At 39.1% G+C, this 20,408-nt stretch overlaps 1 protein-coding gene across 1 annotated transcript in view; it reads left to right on the top strand.

Annotated features, from left to right (window-relative positions):
• The first annotated feature begins 5,172 nt into the window (after positions 1–5,172).
• esyt2b (extended synaptotagmin-like protein 2b) overlaps positions 5,173–20,408 on the top strand; it is a 57,458-nt gene continuing 42,222 nt past the window's right edge. Inside the window, exons 1-3 of the mRNA XM_066681370.1 lie at positions 5,173–5,694; positions 15,889–15,930; positions 19,468–19,602. Of these exons, the coding sequence (XP_066537467.1) occupies positions 5,434–5,694; positions 15,889–15,930; positions 19,468–19,602 (438 nt within the window). The 5' untranslated portion in view covers positions 5,173–5,433. The remainder of the gene's footprint in view (positions 5,695–15,888; positions 15,931–19,467; positions 19,603–20,408) is intronic.

The following is a 20,408-nucleotide window of genomic DNA, read 5'->3' as shown; positions in this document are numbered from 1 at the left end:
GTTTGATTCTTAGAATGATAGAAACGAAAATTTATTCATTTTCCATTTGAACACACGAAGACAGAAACGAGAATTCAGCCCGTTTTTTTCCGTTTTGGTCTCCAAAACGAATATACAATTCATTATTCAGATTGGGGGCACGGTGGCGCAGCAGGTAGTGTCGCAGTCACACAGCTCCAGGGGCCTGGAGGTTGTGGGTTCGATTCCCGCTCTGGGTGACTGTCTGTGAGGAGTTGGTGTGTTCTCCCTGTGTCCGCGTGGGTTTCCTCCCACGGTCCAAAATCACACATTGGTAGGTGGATTGGTGACTCCAAAGTGTCCGTAGGTGTGAGTGAATGTGTGTGTGTCTGTGTTGCCCTGTGAAGGACTGGCGCCCCCTCCAGGGTGTATTCCCCGCCTTGTGCTGAATGATTCCAGGTAGGCTCTGGACCCACCGCGACCCTGAATTGGATAAGCGGTTACAGATAATGAATGAAAGGGCTTAAAGCACTTTCACTTCATTGGTCCGTCTAAAGGATTCTTTATGACGTCACTGGGTGCTGTGTTGAGCGGCTCTCCGCAGTTAAAATAAAAGTCTCAAACTCCTTAGACGTCAGGGGTTCTGTGCACAGGAACACGTGTATTATATGTTTGTAAATATTTGTTTATTCCATAAAATATTGCTAATTACCTATTTATTTTGTCTTATCGTTTTTGATATCGTTATGTTATGATTGAAATCTATGAGTGTTTTTTGCCCCTCCCCCTACTACTCCAAGTGGAGCACATTACCAAGACCTCTGATCCATGCTTCAAATGACGGTGCAGCTTCTGATTTCCACTGTTGTTATATTACTCTATTTGCCAAAAGTACAAGAAGAGATATTGCTTGTTTCTGAAATGTATTCACATATAGGTTAGAGTCTCTTATTTCAATAATTGCAACTAATGGATCTGGTAAACAGGTTCTATCAAATGCTGTAGAGAATTCCAAAACAGACTTCCAAAACTCGTGAAATTTAGACCATATCCAAATTTGATGGATCAATGTTCCTTCTTCAATTTTACATTTGCTGCATGTTGGAGAGATCTCAGGGAAGATCCTATGCAATTTCGCTTTCGAATAGTGAAGTCTATGAACTATTTTGAATTGTATTAATGCATGTCTTGCATTTATTGAACATCTGTTAATATCCTTTACAGCATCTCTCCATTTTTCATCAGTAATCTCCATACCAAGTTCTTCAACCCATGCTAGTTTGAAAGAGTTGGACTGGACGGCAGTGTGATCATATAAGATGTTATATAAAGCGGAAACTGTTCTTTTTGTATATGGACAGATAGAAAGAAACTTCTCCAAAAGTGAATGATGCGGTTTGGTTTCAAACTCAACTAAATGAGTTCTAATTAAATGCTGGATTTGCAAATATGTGAAAAAATATGAAGAGTGATATTTATATTTATTTTGCAGTTGCTGGAACGAAGCAAAGCAATTATCAATGTAAAGATCTCGAATAGTTTTTAGACGTCTGTCTTTCCGTTGCAGAAAGACAGCACATTTCAGTGCTGCTGGAAAGGGTGTTTGAGTTGTCTATGTACATATCAGGAACTTTTAAATATGTTTTCATTTGTCTCCAAATTTTCAGGTTATGTTCATTTTTTTAATAAAAACTTATACAAGAAAAAAAATGATAAGACAAATAAATAAGTAAATAGCAGTAATATTTCATGGAATACACATATGTTTACAAACATATAATACATGTGTTGCCTGCGCACAGAGCCCCTGATGTACAAGGGGTTTGAGATTTTTATTATAACTGTGGAGAGCCGCTAAAGAACAGGTCATCGCTCAGACGGACCAATGAGTTGAAAGTAGTGCTTTAAGCCCGCCCACCCTTCCCAATCTAAATAATGAACTGTATATTCATTTTGGAGACAGAAACGAGAAAACAACAAACGGACAGAATTCTTGTTTCTGTCTTCATGTGTTCGAATGGAAAACGAATAACTAGCCTTTTTTTTTCGTTTTCCTCATTCTACATGCAGTCTAAGTATCAAACTAATAATAAATATAGCCGCAAGCGACAATTACCGTGGTCCAAGCTGGTATTCACTGGTAGAAGAACAATGCGTTAGCATATGAGCTGTCCTGAGTTAGAAGGGGATTTTTGGGGAAGATTGTGTAGTGTTTGTAAGGTGGTCCTTGCTATTCTGGCATCTGTTTGGAGATGTAGTGTGAGATGGAGGAGTAGCGGATGACAGAGACAGCAGAGAGCACAGAACTTACTCTGGTATTTCACCCTCGATTCTGGCCCAATGTTCAGGAGCCCCACAAAGCAGATATGATTTGGGTGGTGGATAATTCTTAGCACAGCAGTGACACTGACATTGTGGTGATATGGCAGTGTGTGTAGCGCTATTATGAGTGGATAAGACAAAGCAGTGCTGCAGGAGATTTTAACACCTGTTTCAACTCACTGTCCACACTGAGATACACATATTTTATTGGTCCAACTTATAGATATAAAATTCAGAGACAGTAGCTCATACATTCTCAGCACTGTAGTGACACAGACATTGTGGTGATAAGTCAGTGTGTATTGTGCTCTTATGAGTGGAACAGAAAGAGCAGTGCTGCTGGAGATTTTAAAACCTATGTCAACACACACTGCCCACAGTGTTACACACACCTACTCTGTTGGTCAATATTATAAATAAAAAATGGCAGAGACAGTAGGTCATACATTTGCAGCATATCTGCTTTGTAGGTGTCCTGACCATTGAAGAACACGTGAAAAGGAGCAATGAAAGTATGCAGAGCAAGAGGTGCACCCTTCTTTGTAATTTTAGATCTACAAAGTGCTCCTGTGGACAGTGGAGCTGAAAACACGAACACTGAAAGTTAAAAAAGGAGGTGGTCATGATGTTATTGTTGATTTGTTTAGATCTGCTTTCAAATGTCTGTGTCCTCTGGCCCTCTCTGACTTGCAGGGGGAGGGGAGGGGGAGAGGTGACAGTCTGTGTGTGATGAGGAGAGGGAGGGGCTGAGGGGGGATTCTGCATAACGAGTCTGCAGGTATATATGAGATGTAACGGACATATATTTGATCAAGAACTAGTCCTTGGATCAAAACCCAATATAGACATATGTGGTATCATGAGAATCGTAAGAACCTGAACTTTAGTAATTATCAAAAAAAACGTGGAACTTTCATTACTGTGTGATTGCAAGCCTCTGCTTAAATAGAGATGTGCAGCTTGCCGTTGAAACATTGCATAAAAAACAGCTGTAACTCAAAAATGCTTTAGGCATATGTTATGAAAATGCACAAGATCCTTTCCCATGATGTTCAGAATATATTTATCTTATCTTGCTGGTACTGCATCTCTAGGTGGTGGTGTAATCAATTAATAACATTTGCAACCAGTTGCTCTCTAATTGTAGCGCCCCCTTTCTATGCAATGTGGTCATATGTAGCAGGCTACTTCAGAGTAATGACGTACATATGTGTACCAAGTTCTGTTTGATTTGGGTGAAGTTTGTTGTAGTTATAGCTCAAAGAGTGCATTGAGCCCCGCCCATGCATATTTGTTAAATTACTGCTGCAACAGCATGTCAAAAGTAAAAACTTTTTAAAATAATTATTTACCTACAGTCTATAAAGATTTCAAAAATACCAGTTGTTTATTGATAAGACAACTTTCCAGGGAGGAGTTCGAAATCTCCATTTTCACATACCTGACTATTGTGGATAAACTATGCATTTTATGACTATAGTTGTAATTGCAAAGTTGTAAGATACTACGCAGAGTATGCAATAAAACAAACTGCTTGTTGATATGTTTAATTTTCACTGAGATATTCCATATTTTCATATTCCATATTCATTATGAAACTTTTTATAGGCGTAGGAAGTGCTGCCATGATCATACCATGCAAGTCTCATGATGATAGGACCTAGTTCAGGTAATTAAACAGCTGCTAAAATTTGATTGGCCAATGGCGGCCATGTTTTTTGAACATGACATCATCCTCATAGAATCTCATTCAGGACATCACCCACTACATGCATACCAATGAGAATCTTGTGAAGCATTAAAATGTTTTATTGTTATAGCGCCCCCTAGGCTTGCAGTTGCACAACCAAGTACACGTCTTCCAACCCTTATAGGGATCAAGCATGTGAAGTATCGTATCTTTCAGAGAAAGCGTTTGTGAGTTATAGCTGTATTTGTCTGATTTTTGGAACGCGAGTTCTAGCCCTGTATTTGGGCAGAGTCTGGAAGCCAAGCCGTGATGAAATACCAACATTTTTTGAATAATTATTAAAGTTCAGGTTCTTAGGATTCTGCTGATACCACATATGTCCATATTGGGTACATTTCCAGAGACTAGTTCGCGCTCAAATATCTCTGCGATTTTGCATATTATGCAAATTAGCTCAAAATCTAAGTAGGCGGAGCTTATGGGTTCTTGAGGCTTTTTTGTAAGGTCTGACCTGAGGAATCAGGGAAAAAAAGAATTTCATCTCTACGCCACACGGGGTAGGAGATATAGGGAGCGACGCGTTCCGCGTCGCTATAGCGCCACCATCTGGCTGATGGGGCTGATTCTTTGCGCCTGAGTAGCGGGAGGGTTTACTATCAGTTGACCAAACGACACGTCTGTAGGACCTACGGTTTGGGCTGCCCATCGCGTTTCATCGGAGAAAAAGAAGAAGAAGAAGAAGAAGAAGAAGAAGAAGAAGAAGAAGAAGAGGAAACAGACCAAAAACAATAGGGCTCCAGCACTTGCAGTGCTTGGACCCCTAATAACACGCACTGACATCATACTGCTCTGGTGGTCTTGTAGGAGTCGTGACCATTGAATAAAGGATTGGAGTTGGTTAACAATGTATGTGTAGCAACAGTCAGTCTCCAGCCAGTAACTGTACACCTACAAAGTGTGGTATGTTCACTGAAGCTGATAAATTGGACAATAGGTGTAGAAAGGAGGTCATTTTAATCTTTTAAGAGCCATAAAAAGAACACCAACCTGTTTTAACTTGTTAAAGTAAGCCTCGCTCACTAACCAATGAGAAGCCGGATTTTTAAGGAGGCGGATCCGCTGTAGCCCCGCCCCCAGAGTTGTGCCAATGCTTTGAAGCCAGTCTGTCTAATCAGAGTCTGAGAGATTCAGCGGCAGATTTTCACGCGCTCCTGTTCGTTAGGATTAATATTTACAACTAACATTAAAACCAACGAGGCTGGACTGCGTGACACTATGGGCTGAGCTCACGTGCTGTTTTTAATATTAAGTTTGGATCTTTTCTCGCACGCACGAACTGGATTACCTTGACCATTTTTATTGGGCTGTTATCAATGCCACAAGGACCGATGGAGCGCTTACAGAATGGGCACGTGCATCACTACTAATTAATCAACAGCCAATAACGGTAACACAGTCAACACATGGCGGACAGCGCGAGCGCGCCTGATGCGGCCGGTAAATGCTGGTCTCGCGTCGCAGGTGAGTTGGCGCGCGCTTGGTCTCACCTGTGCCGCGCTCTCGTGCTCGTGTTCCCTGTGTACGTCCTCGGGTACGCGCAGGCGAGCGCGTGCTGGCTGCTGCTGGGTCTCGCGCTGCTCTTCGCTTGGAGGAGGCGGAGGAGGGACAGAGGGAGTGAGAGAGGGTCACACCTGGAGCCGGAGAGCTGCGAGTTACCCGCATGGGTGAGTTGCACAGCCCCTAAATCACGCAAAAGTTGGATTTAGATGTAGTAGCCTATGCGTTAAGGTGTTAAAAACATTTTGGATTGACTGCATTTAACCTTGAGATCATAGGCACTGATGTTTTTTTTTTCTTGTTTTTTTTTTTTTTGTATTTTGCACTCCAAAGCATTCCCATCCAGCCCACCCTTGGCGTTGGACATGGTGACATGAAACTCAAATGCAGCTGCTCCAAAGCATCTCATTCATTTCCATGCCTTTCTGTGGAGATTTAACAAGCCAATTTATTTGCCCATAATGTGAAACCCATTACTGATGAAGCGTGTACATATATATAAATACACTAAAAGCAACATTGATGAAGTTGGATATTTCTACTTTAAGTCCTCAGCCATTGCAAATTTTTAAAATTCCATTCCAGTTTTACTTTATACTTTACATATGTCCTTCTTCAGAATTATTTGATAAGGTGCATCTCATGTGGGGTCATGTTTGGGAGCGAGCTAATCTTAGAAATTAGTTGGTGACCACAGATTTCTAGCAGAGCCTCAGTAGTAACATAGAGTTTGGAAGTGAGCCATGCTATACGTGGGATGTGGAAGAGGGGACTCAAATTCTCAGTTTCAAATTTAAAGTCTTTCATACACTCTGAGAGAAAAAGGTATTGCATAGGTACATTATTGTTCACTGTAGGTACATACAATACAAAAGCACTTTGAAAAGTTACGTGAGTACAGTTGAGGTACGTTCCCTTCTCAAGAAAAAGAGATGAATATTTGTAAGCTTTAATTATAGACCTGGGTTAAAAAAAGATACGATTTCAGATAAAAGATTTCAGATCTGTTTGTGCTCTGCCTTGTCTCTAAATAAAATAGTTCAGACCAAGGACCACAGCATAAAAGGGATGCGGTTGTTTTGCTACTGTTCAGATATCAACAGACATTCTTCAGAATTTTATACAACACCTTTACATTTTCAAAAACTATAACATATCAAGGTGGATTTTCTTTAAATTTAGAATGCAGAAGTGGTGAAAAGTGATGGATTAATTATTCAGTGTGGCCTGGGATGTGTGTTTTAGATATGGAATTACCGGCTAGGTATGTTAGCCTTATAGCCAGGGTGCAAATTATACAATGACAATTGGGGGGGGGGGGTAAATCCATTACACCAGCTAATGTGTCGCATACCACACAACAACCTTTGTAGTCAGCAGACACCAACGATATAGAAACTTTTCCACAGGAACCATGTGTTACTTAATTCTGAATAAATGGGAATAATGTCACTGAGAATCACTGTAGTTCAGGGTTTTGTCCTATCTCATCCGTTCATACTGGAACCAATACAGCATCTACAATGTGAAATTTTAAAGGGAGAATGGTGGAATACTTTCTGTAGAAGCCTAGCCATTGTTAGTCTCCAATGTAAACTCTCTTTTAGTGAATCACGTTAAGTGAAATAAGTTTAAAAAAAAAAACAAGCATTTTAACCAATGTGCCTCAGCTATGAACTTCAAGTTTATACATCAATGTATTGGTTCACTGCAGTAAAAGCAGAACTGTAGAAAAAGTAGAACTGCTCACAGCAGCATTTCTAATGCCTCAATAGCCACCAGATTATGAAGTTTTCTGGTTCTTGTTCAATATTTGCCTTCCACCTTAAAACGGTGCATACATTACATTGAGCTTATAGTAGATGTTAAGTTCCTGATGAGTTTTGTACATTTCTGCTTACGTTGTGCAGAAAATACAAACAGTCGACATAAAATATAACCCTGGCTTCATATTTGAATGTTCTGTTCTTCCTTAAAAGCTGACGAAATTGCTTTTTAAACTGCCTAAAAAACATCTTCAGCCTAAAACCTGTGATGCCACTGCAGCATTTAAGGTGGAAGGGGAAAATTGAACAATCTAACATCTTCATGTGAGTGATTTACGTAAGGAAATAAAGTGTTTTTAAAAAGCTAGATAGCTACTTACAGGTAATGCCTTCCCTGGCTTTTGCAGGTGGTACCTTGTGGATGCAACCCATGTGACCAATAATATGCGTGAGGCAGGCAGAGGAGAGGTGTTCAGGTCCAGTGTAGGGGTGTTTGAAATCGTATTTCAAGATTCTTCCAGGCATGGATATTATACATTTATAGTATATTGAACATTATAGGTAAGAAGGATATATGTTTCGACTAGATCTGGGCGATATGACCAAAAAACACATATCTCGATATGCCTAAAAGATACAGCGATATACGATATTATGAAAACATATCACATATCGTGATATGGCAAATATCACAGCTCCAGAGACCTGGAGGTTGTGGGTTCGAGTCCCGCTCCAGGTGACTGTCTGTGAGGAGTTTGGTTTGTTCTCCACGTGTCCACGTGGGTTTCCTCCGGGTGCTCCGGTTTCCTCCCACAGTCCAAAAACACACATTGGTAGGTGGATTGGTGACTCAAAAAATGTTTGTGTGTGTATGTTGCCCTGTGAAGGACTGGCGCCCCCTCCAGGGTGTATTCCTGCCTTGTGCCCAATGATTCCAGGTAGGCTCTGGACCCACCGTGACCCTGAACTGGATAAGCGCTTACAGATAATCAATGAATGAATGATATATCGCCATCCTGAATTTCGACCCCAAACTATTGCTTTTACCCTCTTATAAATAAAGAGGCACACTTCAGACACGGTACATTTTCTGGCTGATGGACAACATTGGTTTTGTGAGGAGTGGTCTTCTCTGCCCTTGTAAACTCTAAATGCATGCTACATGCTATGCGTAGCATGTAGACAGTGGCAGCTGGGTCAGTGCTGTGGTGACCCTAGAGAGGGACATTCTGTGTCACTGTAGGGTCAGATTTCAGTTTAATTCTCATTAGGTGTCTGTTTTAGCCATGCAGTAGTCAGCCGACCAACATTCCAGACTGAAACTCTATGAGGCTAATAACCAATCAGGTTATGCGTGTGTGTGTGTGTGTCACTTCCATAGATACCCAAGTTACAGGGCCAGGGTGCATGAATGCTGGCAACTGGTGTGTGAGGCCCATGCTACATTCACAGTAATCTGTCCTACTGAAGGGCAGTTTTAGGATCAGTTTGGACCTGTATAATATAGCAAGTTATTCAAGACTTTAGCCTATCAGAAATCAAATATTAAAAATATATCTCTGGTCATTTGTTGCACCATACATCCAACTATTTTTAGACATACTTTTTAATTTATTGAATGCAACTACTTTAATGTTCACCTATTTCTGACACCTGTATACACATGGTTTGTATCATTTCCACAGCAAAGCTGGTAAGGGAATACTAGGGACTCTTGTGGATTGCTGAGAACTGTTACTAACTACTGGACTGTTACTGGCTCTTGTACATGAAGCACTTGAAACTAATGGGCACTATTACAAGATTTTTGGGATTATTTTGTGTGATTAGGGATTACTAGGAGCTAGTGGAAATTACTTAACACTATTTAAGTGTGGTGAGGGCACTTGAGGTCTATTGTAATTTGTATATGATTTAACATCAACACTGCCCACCCATCAACAAGAGTACAAGAGTACAATCTCCAAGATTGGGACTAGATTTTACAAAGAATCACATTCGGAAAGGCATAACCATTACAGAATGATTTACCATGGTCATCCTTGTGCTGAGTACTTAAGAAAAGCCACTAGTCCAACTGAGCTACAATAATGCTGTGCATCAAGTCCAAAGCTGTCAGTGCAATAAGAAAACAAAGAAAATCCCACTGTGACGTGACTCAGTCTAAGTTTGGATCACTGCTGATCCCTTGATTTTTAGTGGTGTCCAGAGAGGCTTTCTAGTGTCCTTTCATTCGAGAAGGTGACCATTGTTAACATGGAAAACCATGTGCCTCCGACTAATTATTGCTCTATTTTAATCTCAACGCTGCAACATTGTCCAGTATTAATAGAACCAGTTGTGTATTTTCATGCAGTTAAAAGTGACGTTCACCATTCTAATCAAAAAACTTGTTTTTTTTTCTTTTGCTTATGAAGAGATGAAGATATTGATTTATTCCTGTACTCCATAGGTGGGTAATATTGGCTTATTTTTGTTGTTTCAGATTATTTAGGTAGGAACCCACTTTATATTCAGGAAACTGCTAACTGCATGAGAGTGCTACAAAACTGAACAACTCAAGTTAAATTAGTTTCTGTGGTAGTCCAAGCAGTGAATAAAAACTTAGACCAGTTAAACTTCAGCCACAGACAAACAACAAAATTTTTCTCCTCAAACATTCATTTCCACATTAAAATATGTGGAGCTTCTGAATGTAAACAAACTAGAGGGAACAGCAGTTCCCCGCAATAATAGATGTACTAACTAGCTGTAGATGTACTAATGAACTAACCGTGTCTGCTTATTAATAATTCGCTTATGAATTAAAGTGGCTTAGGTGTATATTCATTTAGTGTGCTGGGATCTATGAATATGCAATTAGTCCATGCCACTTGCCCCACCTATTTTTAGGTTTGTGATATGTGAAACCTTGGCTTTTTGAATTCACTGATTTGACCCTGTTGTTTAGGAACACTACAGTTTTTAAGCAGATGTGTTTACTGCTTATTTTACTTCTGATAACATGACATGCACGTTACAAATGTCAAGACTTGAATAATCACCAGAGGGGCTATTTAAGTTGGAAAATTGATCAGACCCATCATATAGCCACAAGACTGTGGACACAACCTCATTTTACAATTAATTTCAGTAACCATTTCATCCTGTTCAGGGTAAATATGAGTTTGAAATCTACCAAGAAACGTACTAGACAGGATGCCAATTCCTTACAGGGAATCGCAGGGATTCACACAGTCATTCACACACTCACAACTATGGACAGTTTTGCAGAGACAGTCTACATACCGACATGTGTTTTTGACTGTGAAAACAAACTGGAGCGCCCTGAGGAAACCCACACAGACACAGGAGGATGCAAATTTAATTGCAAAGGTATTGCATGAAGCTTCATTGTTTCAGAGAACCCACATTATTATCCTTCAGAGGACACATTTTATACTATTCTAGCCAACATTTGACATTGGGGATGGTGAATTTAGTCTCATATGCGGCTGCTCTAGAGTGCTTAATTAAGTTTCAATAAATAAATTATTTTTTAATTTTATTTCATTACATGCTTTTCTGTGATTCTGAGATTTTTTAAGTGGTGTGCATATAGTTGAATATAATCATCTTCTTTGCCACTTAATCCATTTCTGGGTCACAGGTAGAGTTAAATATCTTTGTCAAAATCTGTACACTTTTAAAGTAACTAAACGAACTAGTTAAATGTGGGGGTGGATGGCGAGCCAACCCATTTGTGGGAGTTGGGTGGGAAACTTTTAAAGATGGGTGGTGACCATGGTGGCCATTCTGAAGTCGGCCATTTTGGATCCAACTTTTGCGTTTTCACAGCTGCGATTTTGCTATCAGTGTGTGAAGAGTGGGAGAAGAGGGTTGTAACTCAATGCAACACAATGGGCAGCAATTTGAACACATTTTATAAGTGGTCAGAAACTTGTAAATAACTCATAAAAGAATAAAGTTACGATAAAACCAAGCACACCATTGTTTTTCTTGTGAAATTCCCAATAGGTTTGATGTTTCACATGACCCTCTTCCCATTGACAAAACAAAAGTTGGATCCAAAATCGCTGACTTCAATATGGCCGCCATGGTCACCACCTTGAAAAGTTTCCCCCGTCGCATATACTAATGTGCCACAGACAGGAAGTTAATATCACCAACCATTCCCATTTTATTAAGATGTGTATCCATATAAATGGCCCACCCTGTACTGTATGTTAGCAATAGAGATCACTTTTTAGCTTTTAGCATCACTTTTTAGCTTTAGTTTAATGGCTTCACAGGTTCTCTCACAGCTTTTCACTGTGTATCCTGCAGGCTGGTGTTATTTATCTGTTTGTAATGTAATTTACCTCACCAGGCAGCCAGAGCTCCTGCTGTTCATCTGCAGGGAAGGATCTGTTTAGGGAGAGAGAGCGCTCCATTTTTTTTTTTTTTCAAACTCACTGAGTGGCCTGAGAACTGTGTGATACATATGGGTGAAAGATGAATAGGGTGTTCCGATTACCAAAATAATTAAATGTTTTTTTTTATAGTTATAATTTATAGTTTATAGATATAGTTTTTTTTTTTTTAAATGTAATATTGTGCACAAATGTTATGAAAAAAACATACCCTTTACACTGAAATAAAACAAGAAACTTGTGTAAAAGTGATGTAACATGAGATCATTTGAAGTCCTCCATGAAGTCATAGCATGAAAAAATGGTTGTGGTTAAAGCATTTCAATATGGACCAGAACGCATTAAATAAATGAGACTCCTGTTTAAGATGTAGCTCTTCCCATACCTATCCTACATAGGGATTAAGGATTATTGTAAGAACTGGGATAGGGGAAGACGGTTGGCGGCAAAATCCCAGACTGTTTTGAAGATTTAGAAATCCTTGCCGGATACATTTTTTAGGTCTCAAAAAGAGGATGTGTCCAGCGAAAAGAGGACGTCTGGTCACCCTGCTTTTAACCCAAGCTCAGCACTAAACTCACAAACTGTGGTGGGCTACTGGGTTTGTTTTTCTCTTCTCGTTTTCAGACTGTCGTATCTCCAGTCAGGAGCTCCCATAGCGCCCCCTCCCTGTGGCTCACTTGAACAGTAACGTTTAGCCATGTTCTTAAAGACAGAACAGAAATTTGCCACAGCGCGCACATGTCATAAATACAGCCCTCATTTTGAGATACTGTGGTATACAGCGTTATCGTTATACCACCCAACCCCAGTTGAAATATTATGTTCTTAAAATTAAGTAAATATTTTTTTGTTGCCAAGAATATTGTTATCATAAAAATAATCTGAACTATTGTGACATTATTTTAGGGTAATATCGGCCACTCCTAGTATACACTTTTTTCATGCTGTCACACCATCTCAAAATATTAACAATGTGTACAGCTGCTATTCAGCTCAGTTCTGCTGCAATTTGAACTGCTGAGCTACCGACTCGTACAGCTCCTAATTTATATGCCACAGAATACAGTATTACAGTTATACTGCCCAACGTTACTTTAGACAGACTGCAACCTTGAACAGGATAAAGTGTTATATATATAACACTTTATTATATATAAAATGTGCCCTAACTTGCCACATATTTCAATAACAAGAATCACATAAGGTGTCGGACTGTGTCTGAGAGGGGGCAGTAAATGCGGTGTGAATAGCATGGTAACTCATCCTGTCTGCTGACTCACAGGAAAATGTAACAGGTTGTGTTGATTACAAAATTAAGGCACAAATTGCAGATTTAGGATCATGTCATTTTCAAATATAAAAGAGTAGGAGCTGTAAATGTAACAAATGAGGACACTGAAAAAGATAGACTTAAGAGAAGATAAACTCTGTGATGATTGTAGGGCGTATACACTGTCTGTAAATAAGGGTTAGACACTGTAGTTAAAATAAATTAAGGTGTAAGATAGGGAAAAAACTGGGTTTTAATCTTTGGCTTTGCTCAAGTATTTAATTTGGTGTCTCTGTAACAGTAATGAACCTAGAGGAAACACATCAAGTATAAGTCTATTGTTTGTTTATTTATTATTATTATTATTATATTTTGTTTTATTTAGTCTTAATCTCAACTCTTGAGTTATTCCTTCAATGAAATAAAATAATGCTTCCCAACAAATCCAATGTAACACACTTTTAAGCAGGTTTAAATTGCTCTGAATCCAGTGGTGACCGCAGCTTAACTGCTGCTGACTTTAGTTTGAACTGTGGACCTGAGAAGGAGCTCAACTAGACTGACAGCACTCGTAGCTCTCTAAACACAAGAAAAGAGCTCATCAGGTTACAGTACATATCCGTCTTACTGCTTTATAATGAGAGCAGGACAAACATTGGGCTTGTGTGTATGGAAATGTCAGAGCAATAGAGAGCAACACCTATTAAAATAAATAAACCCATCAAAAGTCATTCATCCCCTATGTTCATCCCTTGCCGCCATAGAAACACGGTTGCCGTAGTAACCTTAAACAACCACTGCCTTCTCTCTCCTGTTAGTCTCCAGACAAATTGCCTCCATTGAGGAAACCCACACAATGCAAGGGTCAGGTTTCTAATCCTAGTTTGGCATCTTGGGTTTTATTGACTGTGTCAGAGATGTCAGAAATTTTGGATAAACTTAGGATAGACTCAACTCTGCTCTATGTGCTAAATGAAATCGTCTGTATATGTTAGAGCAGTAAACCATGTTCTTTTATTTAAGCTCTGTCCATTCATAATACAGCCATTCATTAATACCTCCATTCTTTCATGCTGTTAACTATGCGTTCACGTATGCCTCATGGCTGCCTCATGTGTCCTGCATCCTTTTGGTGCATAGGTTGTGCACGTCCTCAGAACATAAACGCTATACATACACAAGCTGCAGTACATGCGTAAATGGCAGGGGGCAGTGCAGGCAATCAACAGCATCGCCATGGTGGAAAGTTTTTAAGAAGGCTGTGTTAGAGCCAAGTCTGCCATTACTTTCACGATGCAGACGATTCCCTATGTGAAAGCATGGCCAAACAGCAAGTATATCTCTTCCCTAACAGAGAAGGCAGTCTGTAGCAGAGAAAAGAACTAGAAGTGGGAAGATGATTAAACGTTGTGCTATTCCAGACTGTCGGGAAATACATGGATCATTACAGCCTTCCAAAAACAACCCATTTAAATGTAAGGGATAAACGGAGGGAAGGTTCATGTAAAGAACAATTATAGCTTTTTTGGTGCACAAACCCACACAAAGGTAATAAATAGATTTAGAAGTGGACTAGGAGAAAATACAAGAATGTAGGGCATGGGCCTTTGAAGCCACTTAGTGATATTGTTGCTGCAGGAAGATGAGGCTACTGTCTGCTCAGCTTTATGTAAAAGGAGAGAGATAGAGATAGAGAGAGAGAGAGAGAACACTCGCTTGATGTGTTAGCAATCCATCTTCTCTTTCAGCCCCTCCCACTCTGCTGCCAGGGAAACACAGCCTAAGCAGTTTTGTTCAGTGTGCCGCAACTTGGACATGTGCTACATGGCCAGAAGATTTCAGACACCTGCTCGTACAAAAGGTGTTAGTTGGTTCAACCCTTTTTGCTGCAGTACCAGCTTCTTCTGGGGAGGCTTTAGACTAGATGGGGGCACATTGCTGGGGTTTTATGCTGTCAGACATGGGGAGCATTAAGATACTGGTGTTGGATAATTAGTTCTAAACCACAAACTCCAGCAGGAACTCAGCACAACAGAATTGGATGGAGCTCCATCACTCTCGAGTACAGTTCAACTGCTCCACAGCTCAACGCTGGGGGTGGGGGGGCTTTAGATTCTTTATCCAACACTTAGCATTGTAGCTTAAAGCTTATTTGCAGCTGCTCCAAATCATTGCATTTCATCCAAAGCTTTTGTAGGAAGATGATTTCAATAAAATCAGTGATGATTTTAATAAAAGCTGCACCGTGGAGTTGCCGTTGTCCTCACAGAGAATAAATCTTTATAAGCATTTATTCAGTTTGTAAGTGTTTGTAATGCAGAGCAGTGCTCAGTTCATAAATATCCCCTCTGAGGCATTTTTTTCACAAGCTTAAATTGGTTTATCTTTCTGTGGACAATCTTTATTTATTTATGGCCTTTATAAGCCACAGACAGTAATGTGTTCCTGTGTGAGAGTGTGATGGCTTGATGCATTTTACTGCAGTATAAGATCTGCCTGCCTTTATCTCTTAGTGGATTATGGGGCATATCTGCAAAGCCAGTTCCTTTTATTAAAGCTCTTTAAAAACTGTAGTCACTCCTATCTGTTCTGCCCTCATAGCTCACTAGCAGCTCAATACAGAGTGCTTTATTACAGAGACAGAGAGAGAGAGAGCCAACATTGTCTGAGTTAATCTGAAGGAGATGCATAAAACAGGTTTTATATTTGTTCATATTTAGAAATATGGCCTGATTTTTCAATGGCCACTATGGGGTTCATCTCATAAGTAGCTGATATTATGTCAAATGTGTTTTTCAGATTTGTGTTGTTAATGATTAACTAAATGGAATCTAAATGACATTTCCTCAGTTTAATTATATTCCATTTTCCTTTTAATTTATTATTATTATTTTGTTGTTTGTTTACCAGGTTCACTTTCCAGATGTGGAAAGAGTAGAGTGGTTAAACAAGGTAAGAAACAACTATACCTTACTGAATCATTTACACCGAAAGCTGGTGTAGTGTACATGTTTATATGGGACATCTTTTTAAGAAATATTTTAATATTTGGACATGACCACATATAATTTATGGTGTATATGTCAGGAGTGGGTATTACACTATTTTATGACTTATATTACCATTACAAAAAATAAATGAATAAAGTCATACCTTCTTGCAAGTAGATATACTGAATATTTGATAATATATACAGTATTTTCTAATACACACCTGGTCACTGGTCACTTTACACCTCCTGTGTAGCTCCGCATTTCTTTGACACACACAAAAGACTATAGCTGATCAGCTGATGTTGTGTTAGTTATCCTCTAGCTTTTCTCCAATGCTCACTTTATGACCACAGAAACACTCTTGTGATGTTTGTACACTCAAACTGATGTTTGTACATTTTGGCTGTAACTCTGCACTTGTACTGTACTTGTGCTGTTGACCTGCTGTGTACATGGCATCCAAAGTGTGACCAGGTAGTGGAAGTGCAAGTTCTAAAGGACTCGTGTCATACTGAATTCATACTGAGCATGTTATTTTTATTATTATTATAGATAGCCTATATAGATTCCTTTCCCACTGCAGTCACTGCTCCACCAATGTACACACACATATATACACACACTCTCTGCTCACATTTATATCAGTGTAACATAAATAGCCTGGCATCTGGAACAGTCAACTAGCCACCTTCCCTCTGTCTCTTTCTCTGTCTCTCTCTTTACATAATATATATAATATAGATTATATGTAGAGAGAGAGAGGCTGGGCAATTAATCGAAAATTAATCAAAATCGACATTCAGAACTAATTGACATAATCTTGTCTATATCAAATATATAAATTATTTTTATTCTGTTACGTACCCACTATGTGTTCATGTACTGTCCCTTTAAAACCACACTACCAAGCTGTAGTCACGTGACTCTGCCCCTGTCTGCCACATGGAAGCAACCTAAACTCAGAGGCCGACAAAGCGACTCGAGCAGCTCATACCAAGGAAAAACACCGTGGACGTGCTGTGTTTTGACAATAATCAAAACGACACTGAACAAAAAGAAGTCAAATGTAAATGCTGAGAAAAAAGTTTCAGTGGCCAAAGCACAATCACACACCAAATAAAAACAGTGCCCCATATAAAATACCCCATACTTAATATGGGAGCATATTTACAGTACAAGCATCGTCACTGAACTATGAGGGTCAAAAAAAAAAAAAAAAAAAATATATATATATATATATATAAAAAAAAATCATTAATTGTAATCATGGTAAAATGTACAATTAATCAGGATTTTTTTTGTGCTCATTAATTTGTGCCCATATCGCCCAGCGCATATATATATATATATGTATGTATATGTACGCACAAAGGAGACTTAAAATTCCCTCCCATTTACACACTATAATTTTCAGTTTGTTATTTCTGAATATGAATCGACATTTCTTTAAGTTTTTTTTTTTAACCGCATCATTCTTGCATTAATGTATATACCATAGAACACAGAGCTTGATGTTACAGTAGTCTCTCTCTCTCTCTCTGTGTGTGTGTGGGTTTCAGTGGCTCTGCTTTGATTATATTTGTTTAAACCTCAAAAGTTCACACTTGTCATGTTGTTCTAACAGTGAGCAGGCAGTTGCCTATTTAAGAAAAGCAGCTGGCCCTCTGCAACCCTGCAAGCATTTCTGCACCACACTTTAGAGCTGTCTGTCATATTGTTATATAGTCACTTTACATTACATAATTACTTACATGCAAATGCCTAATTTATAGGCAGGACTGTGCCAAATTTAGAAACCACACTTTATTTGTTTGATTGTTTTTTCCCAGAGCCACAGTTTAATGTACAAATTTGCCTTTATCATAGCTTCCACTGTTCAAAATGCATGTTTTCAGTTGTTCAAATTGTATGTCCCTTGTTCTAAAGTAAATATAGCACGTTATATAAAGATTATATTTTTCAGTTTTACAAATGTTAACATTCCTTTCACTCTAACATTAGGAACCCTTACCCTGGATCAGCCTACATGATATTTTTGTCTCTCATGACATTCGCTATGTCAGATTAGTGCTATTAATTCGTACCGGGTCCACCGTTCCTGTCTGTTTCGAGGAGGAGAGAATAGACTGTCTGCCCTGCAAAGAGAACTTGAGGAAATGTGTTAACATGTCAAGAACATTACCTCAGTTTTGTTGTTCCACTTGACAGCTGCAGCAGGAGTCTCCCTCTTTCTCTTCTCTGTGTTTACAATAGCACGTCAGACAGCGCTCTGTCCTCCTATAGGATAGGCTGTAGGATATGTCAGACTAAGCGAAGCGATCCAAAAAAATTGTAAAATGCTAGACATTTTGTCGTGGTGTTGTGGGGTGTCCCAGACGTCACATCGCTAATCCTTGATTATGTCACACTACACGACCGTTACTCGCCCCCGACGCTCATATTCATTTCCGACACTGGGAATTTGTCAGATACTACAAAATTGAGCTAAATTAGTGTAGTCTGAGTTTAAGAAGTGTGTAGGCTTGTTTACAACAAAGGTTATTATGATTTAAACTGTCATGGTTTAAATCTGAGAAAGAGTGTGTGTTCTGAATAAAGATTTGAGCAGAGATTTGAAGATGGGAAGAGAGGAGGAAAAATGGATGGAAGGAGTTCCAAAGCAATTTCTGAAAGACCTGCTGCCCATAGAGGAAAGCTTATATTTAGGCATTGTCAGAAGACCAGAATGAATACATAACAGTGTTATATAACCATTTTAATTACACTTTATGATCAAGTGTTGATCATTTATGACCTATTCATGCTTGATGCAAGATTTCAGCTGCTCCAAAGTCCGTGGCTGCCATTGTCTGATAATTTTGCCTTACAGGACACAGATCTGGACAGCAGGCAGGGCAGTAAAGCACACTCATTCTCTAAAACCAAAGTGTGGTAACAATTGCAGAATGAGGGCTGGCATTGTCTTGCTGAAAAAAAATAGACTTTTCAGAATAAACTATTGTATTGATGGCAGCATATATTTCTCAAAAATCCCAATATAAACATCAATATCAATGATACCTTCTCACACATGACATGATACACTCCCACACTATGATAGACGTTGACTTTTGCCCCATTCACAGATAAACGTTTGCATGGAGAACTTGTCCTCCACTTGACCTCAGCACGTTTCTGTTGTCTCTTGAACCGTCTGAGATGAGCTTGATCAAGTTTGATGTATAGATTTATGTGATAAAATGGTGGGTCATGGCTCATCTATGCTTGCTACAACTGAGCCCTTGTTGGATGCTCTTTTTGTGTCTTACATAACTTTCAATGGAAATTAATGTAAAGAGATTTTTTTCAGAGTAATTTTGAAGCATTTATAGGTGAGGGACAGCTTCTATGTTCAAATAATGTGGTAAACTAATAATTGACAAAAATGGACATACATGTTTTTCATTGGAAAGTGATGCTATGCAAGCTGATGCTGAAATATTTTTTGTTTGTGCAGACTGTGAAGCAGATGTGGCCATACGTTTGCCAGTTTGTGGAGAAACTCTTAAGGGAAACCATCGAGCCGACTGTAAAAGGAACCCACTCTCACCTCAGCACCTTTACTTTCACCAAGATAGAGCTGGGGGATAAGGTGTGTGTATATGTATGTGTGGTATGTGATATCTCTACTTCAGCTGCATTTATTTGTCAAATACATGTAAATAATGGGGGTAGCAAGGAGGTGCAGCAGGTAGTGTCGCAGTTACACAGCTCCAGGGACCTGGAGGTTGTGGGTTCGAGTCCTGCCATGGGTGACTGTCTGTGAGGAGTTTGGTGTGTTCTCTCCCTGTTCGTGTGGGTTTCCTCCGGGTTCTCCGGTTCCCATGGTCCAAATACACACATTGGCTGGTGAATTGGCGACTCAAGTGTCCTTAAGTAAGTGTGAGTGAATGATTGGCTTCTTTTTTTAGTCATAAAACAAATGAATATGGATATAATTCGCACTTAAGTAGCCTTTTATTGTAATTCTTATGGAACTGATTAGGCAGGGAATAAAATGTGTCTTCATAAGTGATGTGAATTGCATTCTAAATGTGTGTATGCTCACAAAGAGACACAGAGTGTAGAGTACATCTAGCAATAATGGCAGCTGGAGGTTTTTGGGTATATAATGATTGAAAACACATTAGAAAACAATTAATTTTCAGTTATAGTAGCAACAAGACATCTAATTTGACAAAGAGCAACTAGGCATACATTTACACCGAAGACGTCCACACTAAATATATTTAAATTTTCATTAAGTACGAGTTGTTTATTTTTCAGAATCGGGTAAGAAAATGAATATATTGATTTCAAAAATTGTCTCATTTTTCAGCATTTAGTGTGTTAACACTTTTCCTTTATTGCAGCTTTGCTTCTTATTGAAAGATTCAACAAAAAAGCTTAAGTCTTAGA

The sequence above is a fragment of the Hoplias malabaricus genome, chromosome 9, assembly GCF_029633855.1.
Source record: "Hoplias malabaricus isolate fHopMal1 chromosome 9, fHopMal1.hap1, whole genome shotgun sequence".
Lineage (NCBI taxonomy): Eukaryota > Metazoa > Chordata > Actinopteri > Characiformes > Erythrinidae > Hoplias > Hoplias malabaricus.
The sequence above is the reverse complement of the archived record's forward strand: the minus strand, read 5'-3'. Positions and strand labels throughout refer to the sequence as shown.